The following is a 14,818-nucleotide window of genomic DNA, read 5'->3' on the forward strand; positions in this document are numbered from 1 at the left end:
CTCTTAACTGAGTGGCTATTACTGTTTCTGAAAGAGGTGTGGAATTTGTTGTTTACCATGGAATTTTTCACTACACCACCAGTGTAAAAGATCTCCACAGGCCCCAGAGGTAGAGCTGTGACTCTATTTGTGATCCCCTTACCCTGGGGAGTAGATGAACTTCTGCCGGGTAGGGCTGGGCCAGCCTCATCCTGAAATTTTTCTCTTTTTTTCAGCTCCAGAAGGCAATAGAGGGTTCCACCCGCTCTGGGGTTCGTCTCCGACCACCCCTTGCCAGTTTCCGTGACATCAACCGGACTTCCACCAACACTAAGGTCGGGCAGGGCGCTCAGGCGTGGAGCCGGGAAGACAACGGCACGATGGCAGCACAGCAAGCAGCAAACCTGGGCACTGAGAGCCCTCTGCCTCCCTGCTCGCACTCCCCCCAGCCCTCACACTCACAGGAAGAGGGGGAAGTCCCCAGCTCCGCTTATGCCACGGATACTGAGCTGGAAGAGATGGAGCTGACAGGGCCAGTTGCTGAAAACATCTCAGATATCCTCAAGGACATAAACCTACGCACCACTGACCTGGATGAAGATGAAGACGAGGATGAGGATGTTGCCATATAGCTGGTGTGAGGGAAGCAGTCCATCACACTCTTCAGTGAGCCAGTCTTCTTGCGTTTGCTCCTCAAAGAGAAGCTTTTGGATGTTCCTTGCAATCCCCACAGAGGGGTGATTCAGCTGGGAGGAGGGACATCGGGCTGACCCTCTCTCCTGACGCTTTCCCTCTGTGCAGACTGTTAGGCTGCTGGACTATTTGGGCGCGTGCAGGTGTTGGATGTGGACCGCGAGGTGCCTGAGTGCAGGCTTACAATGCCCAGGCTCCTGCCATGGCAGAGCACACTGTAACAGGACCTGGATACTGCTGGACACAGTCAGGGTGCTCGGGGTCAATCTGCCATGTGGAAAGTGCAGGAGGATCAGTTCTCACTCACCACCAGTGCCATCCTTCCAGTGGCCCCAGACCTGCATGCAGCAGAGTAACGCAGCCAAACCTCCAGCCTAGAAGCACACTGCTGCTTCTGACTGCCACCCTGTCCATGTTGCTGCAGCTCCTTTTTACTGGCTCTTATCTTGCACCCCTCCCCCAAACATTCCCACACAGAACGTTTTTATTCTTTCTCAATTTTTACTCTGGGATTTTCCTGGATGGGGATGCAGTTAGGAGCTTCTCCTCTATCCTATAGCTGAGCCATGCCATGCCCTAAAAACAGATAGGAGGAAAATATTTGCTATATGCCTCGTGTCTTGAATTCAGCCAAGGCTTTAGAAAACACTGGAAGAGAGAAAAGCTTCTTTGTTTTCCCATCATCTCTGGAATTTTAAAACAGAATGGGAAAATCTTCGTTGAGGGCATCCTCAGTGCTGGGGGAAGGGGAGTAAAATAGCATATATGTACCTGTATTTCAAATAGATGTGTTTGTCTCTCTGAATCACTGTTCACAATTTTCCACAGTTATAGTCTTAAAATGTAAGAACTCAAGAAAAAAAAAATAATTACGGAGTGTTAGCAGGCTGCCAAGAAATACAGCAGAGGGAAGACACATTTTCTACACTTTGAAAACAGGTTTCTTTCTGAAAACTCCTGCTCTCGTTCTTGGTAATTCTACCCTGCCTACTTTCCACATATTTCTGCATACCTCAGATGCGAGAATTCCAGCTCTCACTTTTGCCAGCTTGTCTCTGTTGTGGCTAACAGCAAAGACCTCAACCCTTGTCTGCAGCATCCCTCTATTCCAGTTCTAAATCTGGAGCAGATCTGCATCTTGCAAAAAGATGTCTTGTCAGTTCGTGTCATGCATGCAAAACCTTGGCATCCAAAGATAAGATGCTGCTTCACCGCTCTTGTGAGGTTTTCGCAGTAAACAGGCAAAACCAAATTCTGTGTATTCTGCAGCTTCTTCTAACAGTCTACATCTCTTTCTACCGTATTTTTGGTGTCTCATAGCACTTAGATGCAGTCCCAAGCAGCCTATTAGATGTGTTTCCACTGATCAGAAACAGAGAAGAAATCCAGGCTCTGAAAATACGTTCTTGAGGGTATTCTCATTCCCCTTCCTGATAGCATTATCCCTTCCTGAAAACATTATCTAACTTAAGAGTCACCACTCCTACTTTAACATGTGATTTTCCATAAGCTGTCTCAGGAGCAAGTCAAAAAAATAATTACCTCTAACCCAGTCACCAAAGGAAAATTCCCTTCTGGCTTTAATTCCAAGTATTGACCTTGCACCAATTCCTCTCTGATGATGCTTATAGGTGGGAGAGTCTGTGACAAGCTTACAGTAGGAGGAAATCTGCCCTGTTAGTCTCTCAAACAGAGAGAAATTTATTTTTGCTGTCTGGACTTCAGAACCCACCAGGTCTGTTCTGGTTCTGGCACCAGATCACCATTTATAAGCTAACTGGGGACAGCCTTTCCCTGCCTTAATGATTGTCTGTCCTCCAGGAGCCATCCAGTCCTTGTGAGGAGACAGTGGTGATCTGAGGGCAAGTCTCTTGCCCACAACAGCTGCTTGCCTCCACCAGAGGGGAAATTTTGTGTCTGCCAGGCATCAGCACAGCCTCCCCACTACCTTTGTGTCACCTTCTGCTGCCTGCAGGGAAAAGGCAAAATAACTGCTTCTTTTTTTTTTTTTTTTTTCCCTCAGGGAATTGTGGTAGTTCCTTATATAAGCAGAGGAGAAAGGACATTCCTTTTGCAAAAACATAAATATTCAGTGAGTGACAGCACTGAGGCTAAATCTGGTCTGAGGGTCCGAGCACACCCAAAGAAGGATGAGTTTCTCCAAGTCATCCCCGGCCTTACTGTGCAGACTTGTATTTTACAGCTTAACCACATGCTTCCACTGAGACAGATGAGACAAGGAGAAACTTTGAGGCTGGAGTCAGTACACCTTCCCCTCCTCTCTCCTGAATACAGATATATGCTCTGCTCCAGTCCCACACTTCTCCTACAGTGTGTTACAGAAGAACTGGGATGTGACTGGCTGAGAAAGCAGATGGGAGTCTAAATCAAAGCCAGTGAGTGTGTGAGTCATGACAGACAGATTGTGAGCTGGGGGAGATGAAGCTGGAACAAAAATGATGCACATGGAGAGAGGTCTGGGGAGCTCGGAGTGAAGCACTGGCTAACCTGGAAAGCTTCTTGGGGCTCATCACTTGAGATTGCAAGAGAACACACATGGACACACAGGCACCTCTCCATTCCTGTTGCCTTTAGCTGTCCCTGGGTTACTGTGAGCAGTGAGATTGCTCTCTGGGGGGCAGCTGAAAGGTGGATGTTAACTGCTGCTCTTTGTAGACACTACTAAAGATCCATTCCAGGTATTGTCTCCAGCTATGGAACAGAAGCAGCATTCATCTGCACCATTTTCTCACCTTTATTCATACGTGGAAAAGCATAAGGAGCCAGGATGGGACAAAAAACACTCTGCAAATATGGTTTGCAAAGGTCGAAGTTGTTTCCACTTCCATCTTATCAATAAAATCTTCACTGAGCTGACACCAAGTACATTAATAGGTTTAAAATGTGCAGGAAAATAATACTAAACCTACCTTTGTCAAGGGAACTTTAACGTCGTACCCTCTCAGGCTATCCCATTACACCCCCTCAAAGTTTAAACTTGAAACCTTTGTCCAGCAAAGTCACACTAATCTGTCACTCTAAAACCTGCATCTCCCATCCTATCCAGATAGCACAGGCTTAATGAGATGTGGGAAAAACAGTTTTTTCTCAACCCAAAATATCCCCAGAATTTTTATCAGCTGTGAGGCCTTCCCATCCAGATAGAAATTCACATCTAGCAAAAAAATGAACTCTTCCTTTCACATGGCACTTAAAGGTGAAAGCAGAGTCTTGTTTTTAAATGCATCAATATAAAGAACTGAAAAAATAGGGAAGACTTAAGGTTGACAAGGGAGACTTTAGGTAGGTATGACAAGGCTAAGAGACTTGGCAATGAGCTGAATAAAGGAGAAAACACATGGAGATTAACTGCTGAACATCAAGAAAGATTTGCCTCAACAAAGTAACATTTTTGGTTGCAAAATTATTTGAGACTAAAAAAATTCTCATTTTCTAAGCCTATGGACAAAAACAATTAGTACAGGCAGAAACAGGGAGACAGATAGCATCTATAAAAATAACATCCCCCTTCTGCCCAGTGTTGCAAATACTGTATAGAAGTGTCTGTTTTGTAGCCAAAGAGTATAAGACCAGCAATAACCAGCTGAGCAAGTGAAGATTCCCTCTTTGCCAATTTAGTCCAAACCCAGGAAGGGTGTAATTAAAAACACACTATTAAAAATACAGCCGCAGCAAGCACTAAGTTGTTCATGGCCACATAAGCAGATATCCGGGCACAGCGCTCATAAAAATTTAATCAACACTGGAAACCAATAATTAAAATTTACACATTAAAGCTGTGCCTGAGCATTAGGGTTAGGGTCTTAAGACATGATGCAAAACTTTTTAATGCTGTGTTTGTGGGAGACAAGCTTAAATTGCTCCTGACAGTGAGCCACAGGCTGTTCTTTTGTGTCCCCCCCCTGCCACTGGACAGACAACCCTGTGCATGTGCACTCAGGCACACACACAAACTTCACCTCTGTCAAATCATGGCTGTGCAGGAGCAGAAAACTCTCCAAATCAGCTTCCTGTGCCTTAAGCCACATCTCTCCTTCCCTCAGCTTGCTGGATGTCACCAAGTCCCAGTGCAGCCTCATCGTAAGACAAACAAGACACTGCTGTGGACACTGCTGGGATCAGTGTGATGGCCAAATGAGGTAGAGTCTCACCCAAACCTATTAGTAGTTCAAGCACTGGACTTTCAAAGAAGCATTTGCTCCCATCCCAGCCTTTTTAGTGTGCTGCTAATGTAAACGTCTTGTGCTGTGTAGTAAAACCAGTTACAGAAACATATCTAGCCAATCTGAAGAATTGCACCTGATACAGAGGACAATGTCCAACTGAGGAAAAGTCCAGTAGCAAATTCATAAAGGAAACAGAATGCAGAGAAATGAAAAGGTGAATTGCCTGCTTTAGAGGAACAACCACCTAAGTACTACTAGTATCTGACTGTTTACTGAATGGCTACTCAGTTTGAAGAACAGAAGGTAAAGCTACAAGGCATACTGAGATATATTCAGAATTAAAGTCACATAAAGTCAAGTTAGAAGCTTTTCAATTTTTTTTTTCCCACACAGAAACAAATGCAAAAGACAATAATGGAAGGTTTATGAACATTTGAAAGAAAAAAAAAAATCTGCTTTTCTCTCCCCCCTCAAACTTCTATAGCACACTTAAACAGGCTGAGAAAAGAAATGAGAGCTGAGATGGCTGAATTGTGACGAAACATGTCACAGAATCCTATGCTTAACTCAAATTCACAATTTCTCTGGCACAGAAGATAGGATCTGTCTGAGAAACTGTGTAGAAAGCACCCTTGCAGTTGGCAAAGTGCAGATCCAGTGAGGTGTGCAGCAAAAATGCTCTTAGGCCCTTTTTAGTTACCTTTTTAGTTTTCATTAATCACTTAGAAGTAACATATGAAGTATTGTAAAACAGCAACATGAGAGAAACATATGGCAGGTTTGCCATCTAGTCTAAACAGAGAAATAAGCAGAAAGGGGAGATGAGAGCCTCAGGTAGATACCATAGAATGAGGGTCATGCTGGGGCTAAGCAGCTAAATCCAGAGAAGATGAACTTAACTGAGGGGTAAGTCTAACTTAGTTTGATGACAAAAGAGTTCTTTCAGGTGAAGCATTCAGCAGCTGGACACCATCTTTGCAGCATAATTTGAAATGAAGAAAAAAAGACATTTTTCCTGTGTATGACTTCTAGGATCAGAGACATTTTGTTTTCCCAGGCACTCAAGTCTTAAACATATGTGGAATAACTGATTTAATTTGACACACTTCATTTCAAAAAGAAAGTAGTTTAGAGGCCATTTGGAAAAAAAACAAACACATCAACAACAAAAAACAAAAACAAACAATAAAACCAAACAAAAAACCAACCAGCCAAATAAACCCCAAAAACCCAAAACAAAAAAAAACCCCACACACCAAAAAAGCCCAAACAAACAAAAACCATCAGACAACCAAGGACTGACAAAAATAAAATTTAAAAAAAAAAAAACTTCAAAAAACAATGAACAAAAACCTAATGCAGTTAACTGTGTCTTAGGCAAGTCACATTCAATTCTATGAACATAGCTACGTAGACATACATATCAAGTGGTGGATAGCAACCTATTCAGTAGCAAAAGCAGGTAAACTGGAAAGAAGCAAATTAAATTAGAACACAGAAAGCAGAGATCAGTCCAGTAGCCCTGGCTGTAAAATACTCTGTGCCTTAAACAGGGCAAGAGACACTTCTTAGCTCCTGGAAGAACCAGAGTTTGAAAAGCACAAGTATCTTGACTTGGAAAGGAAATAATACCTTTTATGGGTAGAATTTAAAAGTCTCATATGGCAAACGAACAGCTACTGGATCTGCCTAATGTCTTGCATCAGAAGCAGATGACACAACAATGCTGGAAGTGCAGAGATGTTTTCTTTCCCTCTGGGTTGACCAATTCCCCAATCTGCTATGAGGACAGCAGGCTGAGAAGCATTTAAAACTGAAATGTGAACCCAGAGTCATGCTACCCAATGTCAGTGCCTATTACAACCTAAGTTGACCAATTCCCCAATCTGCTATGAGGACAGCAGGCTGAGAAGCATTTAAAACTGAAATGTGAACCCAGAGTCATGCTACCCAATGTCAGTGCCTATTACAACCTAAGCATCAGAAGTCTTCCTGTGTCCTGTCCTAATGGGCTGTTGTGAAATTTCTGTCCAACTCTGAGTCAGATGTGTCTGCATCTCACCAGTACTATGACAAAACTTGTATGTATCACCTGGAAAATGTTTATTCAGTAGAACAGGAAAACTCACTCTGTGCTAAATTAGAGGATTTTGTTGATGTGATGCTTTCTGTCCTCAGATTCATGGCCTGGTAGTCACAGACATACATCAGATTTTAGCCCTGTACAGTCAAACACGTGATGTTCTTTCTTAATGAGAAATCAGGTATTTCCTACTCTGGGGTCCTTCTCCAAGCCACCATGGATCCTTTTCAATGTGCTCCATCAGACTATCTCCTTGAAACCCACCCCCTCTTCCTAGGATCCTCCTTCCTCAGACGCAACTCCCCTGGAGCCAATCCCACAGAAATAAAACACTTCCACCAGCCAGGAGGGCAAGACCACATTCTGTTTAATAACAACTCCATAAAGGACTGTACATGCTATTTTGAGCTACCTCCCCTCCTTTACTGTGGTTGCTGCCACGTACAGGCATGGAGGTGTGTAGTGCCATACAGTTCTCTAAGTCTATATGTGATGTGTGCACATGTATGCAGGTGGTTGCACATGGATGTATTTATATATAGCTTTGTAGAAGTGTTTATCTCGTAAGTCACATTATCAAAACATGCGAAGTATATCCAACAAAAGTTTTCAGGCAAACATGTTTTGGAGCTGGAAGACCAAAGGCAAATCAGACTCGTTTTAGTTTTTAAGGGCTAGTGTGGGACAATGTAAGGACGAAAGTTTTCAGTAGTGGGTCCCTTTCCCTTTTGGTTTTACTTCCATTCAGTACTTTCTCCCCAGACATCGATGCACCTCTGTAAACACTAGCTTAAAAGGATATATACAACCACCATGCAGCCTCCCCGCTACAGAAAACACGTGCAGGCTCAGGGAAGCCCTTGAAAAGTGCTTTGCAGCAACCTCCATGGTCCCACACGCTTATGCTAAAGTAGTTTCAGATACTGAGAATACAACATGTGAAGACCTAAGCCTTCAGTTATTTTTACACATGCTTCAGGAATCCACCCCGCATGCCACCCCTGAGACTCCCATCCACCACCCTTGTACCTCCCAAATCTTCTGCCTGTACCCACCCACATCTGAAAAGAGCTGAAACAAGAGAAATCTTGCTCCCTGTAAAATTACGTTTGAGTTCCAATTTTATGGTGTAAGGATTCCCAGAGACCTCCAATCATGCACAACATCCACAAATCAGAAAAGAAAAGTTAAAGCCAAACAAGAATATTTATCTGCAAAAGAGCTTTTGGCTTGCTACGTTGCTCAAGCATGCAGTTATCTGAAAAGAAGGGAAGTGTGCCTACACTTGCCTCATGGGAACATGGCAGAGCTCTGGAAGAAGGTTCTTAACCTTGTGGCCTCCAATCCAATCATGACTGGATTTCCATGCCAAATGAAAATGAATCCAAAAGGCCAATGAATCTGGACTGCATGCCTTTATCTTATCAGAAGCAAATCTTGATGCACAATCTTGTTTCCGTAATGGAGAAAAGCCTTTTAGATGTTTTTGTCTTGCAAGCATGGACATTTGATCCCTTATGGGAAAGCAAAAACAAGACTAGTTTTCAGAGGGCATTTAAAATGTCCCCAGCTTTAGGAGATGAGGAAGACCCTAGCAGGAGCATTCTTTCCACAGAACACTGCAACCCCTCTCTTCCCAGAAGACAGCAGCTACTACACATCAGTAGGTAAGTCCTGCCCATGGCAGCGGGGTTGGACTTGATGATCTTTAAGGTCCCTTCCAATCATTGTGTAATTCTGTGGTATCTGCACTAAGAACATTCTTGAACAAGTCTTTACAGTTTTAGTAAACATGCTCCTTCTCAGAATCACAGCCTGACTAAATTTTTCCTGTTCCAACAATGTGTATCTGCACTGGAAAAATACATCACATACTTCTTTTCTTTTGTGCAGACCAACACTGACAATCATAGAGCTTCTCTTCATTTCCAAGGAAAAAAATAACACTTTGATCTGCCTGTGCTGGGGAAAAATGTCAGTGCAAGGATGTAAATAGACCCTGATGTTCCAGGTGCAGATCTTCCATGTCCATTTGTTAACATAATAACCCTCATGCCTTAGCCCAGTCAATCCATGGAGCTGGTTGTGCTGCTGAGGGAGCACAATGTCCTCAGGCTCCATGACATATTCTGAGACAGAGAGAGACACGGATCTGGCACAGAAGTCCAGCTCTTCTGCACAGGTTCACCACTGCTTAGCCTGGGAAAAGCCTATGGCACAAAAGAGGCACCTGACATTGACTTTACAGCTTGCAATCATATTTGAGACTGTGCTTTAATGACTGTAGGCTGTCCTACACATACATTTAGTTCTAATAGGCACCATTTTACTCACATTTTCCCTGTTTATTTTTCCTTTCCCTGAGCCATGGCATAGAAATCTTTCCCTGTCAGATTGCTACAGGGGAGGAAAATCAAAGGTGAAAGCATTACTTATTTACATGTTTCTAGTTGTAAACTGCTGATAATCTCTGTATTGGAATTAATTTTTTTTTCTTTCCTTTCTTTTCTTTTTTTTTCTTTCAGAAAAAGTCAAACAGTTAGTTAAAAAGATATGCCAGAGTTGTCTGAACAAGGAACACTGGAAAATCCACCTGGAAGTAATTAGAAAGAAGAGCTTAGACTTTGCCAATGTTGCTCTGCTTTTTATAGCATTTAGAGGCAGATTATCTGAGTTTGCCTCTCCTTCTAGGCAATTATCAATATAAAAGTTAAGGCAAACTAAGCTGAATTTAGGTATTTCGAGTTCCCAGTGAGATCAGAACTCACACTAACTTCATTTGGGCAAGGAGTAAGTTCTTATTTGGTGTATTTCTCATGCGATTTCCCTGAAGAACCAAGGGCACTGTGAACTGTTTTATGAAGAAAATGAAAAAGAAGCTAGCAGGCACCCAAATTCAGGGAGGTCTCTTTCCTATCACCGTCTTAAAAAAGCGTGGCTTGGACTAAGGAGCACCATAAGCTGCAACAATCCTGGACCCACAGCTTGTATAGCAATTCTATACCTCAGTCCACCCTGCCAGGAGTCTGCCATGAAGCTTCTTACCCGTGTAGTGTAAACGAAAGACATCAAGCTTTTCTTGACTTTTTTCCAAGCTTTTCTCTCCATGTGTTTCCCCCTCTGCCACACACACACAGCGGTGCACAAGCCTGTACTGTTGCACACCACCTTGCCTCACCACAGTACCTCCTTCCTGTGTCAAACGAAGAGATGACTTTCCTTCTCCAGTTCTCTTCTCCGAGGCTACAACTAACATTTTTCATTGCTGCTGTACACGGTACAGCACACGCAGGCTCTGCCTAGGAGTGAAGTACTCCTCTTCCAGATCTCACACTAGACTGGACATAGGGATAAATACCCTTTCCAACAGCTATGCTTCACTCTTAAACAAGTCTCCCCTCTTGCAATTACAGGGTAAGACTTATCAGTGTCTTTAGCTGCCATGGAGTGTAATCACTGAGTGCATACACGATTTGTGCATGTTAATTTTATTAATTTCATGCATATATCAAGTTAGTCATGTCCTCCTGCCCAATTTCCAGGTTTTACCTCAAAGTGGCCTGAGGGAGAGAACAGTGAGGGAAACAACAGAGCATAAATAACAAAGACCAAATCGAACAAGAGCATACTAAAAATTCCAAGGAAAACACTAAGGAAGAAAATGGGGAATAATGTTTTTCCTGGTACCCCCGTGGGGCTTATTCTTTTGACATATCACAATCAGCTTAAGCCAATTTAAGTTGCATCTGCAACCAGTCTTCCACATGACCATCTACACGTATCACCAGCCCTCAGTAATCCCTGCCTCACCAAGAGAAGCAATATGAAGTGTTCATCCCACTGGAACCTTTATTTGGGTAGGGGACTGGGCTGGTTTTCAATGGGGCCAGTTCCTGAGCAACCAAATGAGTGTTAGTGCTGGTGCTTTTTAGGCAGTAGAAGTACAGAGCTGGTGGTGGTGGAAGAGAGGAGGCAGGACAGCTCCTTTGAGCAGCTTACGCTCATCACGAAGATGCCATTTCAAAGTGCACTTTCCCAGTTTCTCTAACCTGAAATAAAGGAAGGCCAGCTGCTGAGAACAGAACCCTCTCTCCCTCTGCTCACAGCTCTTCCATCTTCACTTTTAAAGCAGGATAAAAGTCCCCAGCTTGGTGTGGGCCAGCTGTGCATCAGCACCTACCCAAGGGTTGTGGGAGGTGAGCATGGCCAGAGCAGAGTTCCTCCTCCTTCAAAGCAGCTCACCACTGGATCAGCTTAGAAGCTGATCTTAAACTCTGTTCCCTGCAGCAAGCCTGTCCTGAAAGGTGATGTTAATGTTTTTAAGGGGGAAAGCAAATGGATGACTTGCCAGCAGCTTTCCAAAAGAAGATGGTGATTTAGAGGCACAGAAACTGAAAGAAGCAGATTAACTTGTCTGTCCCAGACCCTGAGCTAATGGAATTGAAGAACTGAATGGCTTGTAAAGAAAGCTTCAGATTTATATAAAAGAAAAACTTATGAAATAGTATAACTAATCAGATATGAGCAATCATAGGAGAAGGAACAAGAGAGAATTTTCTTGCAGTAGAAGATTTTAAATTAGGGTCACTTCTGTTTAAGCCTTCTTTCATGTTTAGCATAGTAATTTCAACAAGTTCCTACTGAAGACAAAGGCTTGGCAGAAAGATGGGAATCTTCTACCTCCACTACTTCAAGAATATCCAAAAATTTTCTGTAGTGCAGCTTTGCCTTATAATGGGCTTGTGGAAACAAACAGCAGAGCTCAGTTTCTTAGTAACTGCAGATTAGGGATACTGAGCTTACCTTCCCCTCTTATTTACAGCCTCACAAACACAATTTGGGCTCTGACTATGTGGCTGGACTCTCTCCAACTCATCCCTCCTCACCAGGATAAAGGGACTGCAGGCCAAATTTCGCTCACAGAGCACCTGTGCCTCCCATATGCTTGAATAGGTGTATCTATATAATAACAGCTTTTCTGGGAAATGTACAGTAGGTTCCAGGTCTCTCTCTCTCTGATATTGGATACACACAGGCAGTGGGCCTGTTACATAAGAAAAGGTCGGATTATACAAACAATTTTCCACTTTCAAAGAGATTCAAACTGCCTTTCCAGTCCAGCTCAGGCTTCTCACTTGGGTGGCAAGTGTGGACAGGAAGATCTGCGTTCTGTAGTCAAACTCCTAGCAATTAGCTCTTTTGGATTGTGGAGAGGTATGGAAAATAGCCTTTTTCTTTCTTTCAAGAAAAGGCTGAAAGTTTATTATTCACAGAATGTTAAGACATTTATGAAAAAAAATTACAGAATTTAGTAAGCTGGAAAACTTTTACAAAGAGTGGTGTTGAAACCAGTCTGCATTCACAGAGAATAAGGCTATCTACAGGTTTCTAGACAGCAGGTTATGGAACTATACAGCAGGGTATAATTCTCTACCCCAACTCCACAGAGGCTAGAAGAATCTACAGATTTTCTCCTCCTATTGGACTCCACAGAGTTTTCTTTAAGTTCAATTTTTTTCATACTTTTCCCTATGTAGATAACTCCCTCTCACTGCCTTCCATGGAGATAAGGTGTATCTTTTAGACATCAATCAGACATCTTCGTAAATGTACCACATGTCCATATCAAAAAAAAAGAGAAAAGAAGCCCTGGACAAGTTGACCCACTTGTCCCAGTCCTGTAAACAACATAGAGGGATATTTAGAAGCTACTCTGAAAGTTACTGTAAACATCCAGATTGGTCCTGGAGAGGCACATGGGAACAAAATGGTTTGGAGAAAGGAACAAGCCACCCAAATCTCCCACAAAGGTACACACCCAACCATTTCTGTTTCCCTGAAGACCTTTTAAAAAATAAATAAAAACAGCTTTAAACTTACTCATTTACTCATCTGCTGAGGTGCTCTTGGCACTTGCCAGCTCCCTCTTCTGCCTAGTGTGGATTTCCCAGGCCCTGCTCCACAGCTGGACCCAAGCCAGCTCAAGATAATGAGCTACCACTGGCCCTGCAAGAACTATAGCAGACCATTTTTATCAAGCCTTGCTGCCCAGGGGTGGTTAGTACCTGTATGTGTAAACATCTTTGAAGAGATATTGAAAGGTCATCCTTCAGGAGAAGAGCGACCTCCTTAGAAAGATGGAAGCAAGACCAAGCAAATACATAAAAAAAGACGGGTCATCAAAACTTTTCTCTCTTACCTACACCAAATTACCAGTCTTACTTAAACACCCCAGAGGTCTTTCATTTATAGGTGCAATGGAGAGGGAGGACAGATCTGCTTGAAGTGGACTTGGCGGGAAAGTCCTGGGTATTGAAAAAGGAGTCCCTCTTTTTGCAGCTGCCTGTGTCAGTGGGAAAAAGCTGAGTGGGGTAAAGTTCTTCCTGAGAGTCCCGTTCCTAGTTTTCACAATTCCTGGACTTCATTTGCTTTGCTTGCCAGGAGCTGTCTAAACTCTGAGACTTGATGATACTCCTTCAGTCACATTTTATTCGCCTTAGACATTCTTCCCTGAAAATATGCAGGAGCTAAACCTGAAGCAGGAAAGAAGCATGTATCACTCTCCTGTCATCCAAAAAAACACCCCAAGCCTGAAGAGGAGGCAAAGAAGAGACAAATGTATCATGAATTAAACAGAGCAAATATGAGTCAGAGTGAGAAAGAGTTGCTCCTGGAACAGTATGGCAGTGTCCAGGCAAATTCCTTTCTCTAGCTCATCAGATCCAGCATCTGGTCTACACCCATGCTCTGCCGATGCCTCCTTGCAAGAGGTCTTGCAATTAAAACCCAGCACTTGGGTAATCTCTGCTGGTTCTGTTCAGTCCTCCAGCAAAATCAATAATCTTATACAATTTTTGCTTTTGTCTCTGTTAATTTTCGGGTGAGAGCTGAAAAGAAACAATTTCCTTTCAAAACCTCTCCCTCCCAAAAGGAGGTCTGTAAAAAAATGTCAAAGAATTGCAAGAGACCAAATTCCCCCTAATCAGAGAATCATGTCTTTTTAAACAAAAAATATATAACCCGTACAAATAGGGAAAACTCCTGAAATCAGCTTTCTCCACACCTAAAAAAGAGATGGGAGGGAAAAACAAACAGACCAAGTGCTGAGCATTATTTACACTGCTTGGGGGTAGGAAAACAAAAGAAGAAAACATAGGCAGGAAGAAAAAGAAGACAAATAGGCAGAAAAAGCTTCCTCTCACCCCTTTTCCTCCAGCTATATTTGGCACTGCAGGAGTGGCAGAAATGGGAAAGGTGCAGTATTTCTGTTAAGTCATGACTGGAGTACAGGCTTTTCCCATTACTAACTGCTTTGTTATGAACACTTATCCAGCATATAAAAAGGTAAAAAAAAAGCGCAAAAACTGAAAACTCTAATGTAAACTAGGTATCTGTGATCTCATAGCTGTACACGCTGTTCCTGGACCTGCTGCCTACTCTCTGGGTCTCCCCATTCTGCTGGCAAGGAAAAGACAGAAGGACACAGCAGCAGCACCAAGATGGACATGTCCTCAAGCCCACTGCAAGAGTCAGCTTTTTATGACTGTCTCCGTAGCTGAAAATGTTCTTTCCACTGGCTTCCAGTGCCCACTGCCAAAAGGACACACCACTCTTGCCAGCTCCTGGGAAGGCAGAAATGTCAAAGAGAGAAACAAATGAAAGAGACCAAAGCATGAATATCTGAGAGCAGGGTTAGATTCGTATCTGCATCCATTCTTCCACGCCACAGCAGAGCCATGCCCACAGAGCACACTGGCAGCACAGCCCGGGCCCAGGGAGCGCCGTTTGTATCCATCAAACCTACAGCTTTGTATCAAGGTGCTACTGAGGATCTGGTTACACAGCACATCTTTCATCTCTCTGGTGTCTGTATCGA

The 14,818-nt window shown here is 43.2% G+C and overlaps 2 protein-coding genes across 6 annotated transcripts in view; one reads left to right on the plus strand and one right to left on the minus strand.

Annotated features, from left to right (window-relative positions):
* CLCN1 (chloride voltage-gated channel 1) overlaps positions 1-5,207 on the plus strand; it is a 60,365-nt gene extending 55,158 nt beyond the window's left edge. For 2 of the 4 annotated variants that reach the window (XM_058864733.1, XM_058864715.1), the window contains exon 23: positions 216-5,206. In XM_058864733.1, the coding sequence (XP_058720716.1) occupies positions 216-611 (396 nt within the window). In that variant the 3' untranslated portion in view covers positions 612-5,206. Of the gene's footprint in view, positions 1-215 lie in introns of all 4 variants that reach the window. The other 2 variants (XM_058864724.1, XM_058864743.1) reach the window with 1 other exon arrangement.
* Positions 5,208-6,733: 1,526 nt separating this feature from the next.
* FAM131B (family with sequence similarity 131 member B) overlaps positions 6,734-14,818 on the minus strand; it is a 32,838-nt gene continuing 24,753 nt past the window's right edge. Inside the window, exon 8 of one of the 2 annotated variants that reach the window (XR_009280755.1) lies at positions 6,734-13,475. The gene's annotated coding sequence lies outside the window, so the exon portion shown is untranslated. Of the gene's footprint in view, positions 13,533-14,818 lie in introns of both variants that reach the window. The other variant, XR_009280754.1, reaches the window with a different exon arrangement.

The sequence above is a fragment of the Poecile atricapillus genome, chromosome 1 (genome assembly GCF_030490865.1).
Source record: "Poecile atricapillus isolate bPoeAtr1 chromosome 1, bPoeAtr1.hap1, whole genome shotgun sequence".
NCBI lineage: Eukaryota > Metazoa > Chordata > Aves > Passeriformes > Paridae > Poecile > Poecile atricapillus.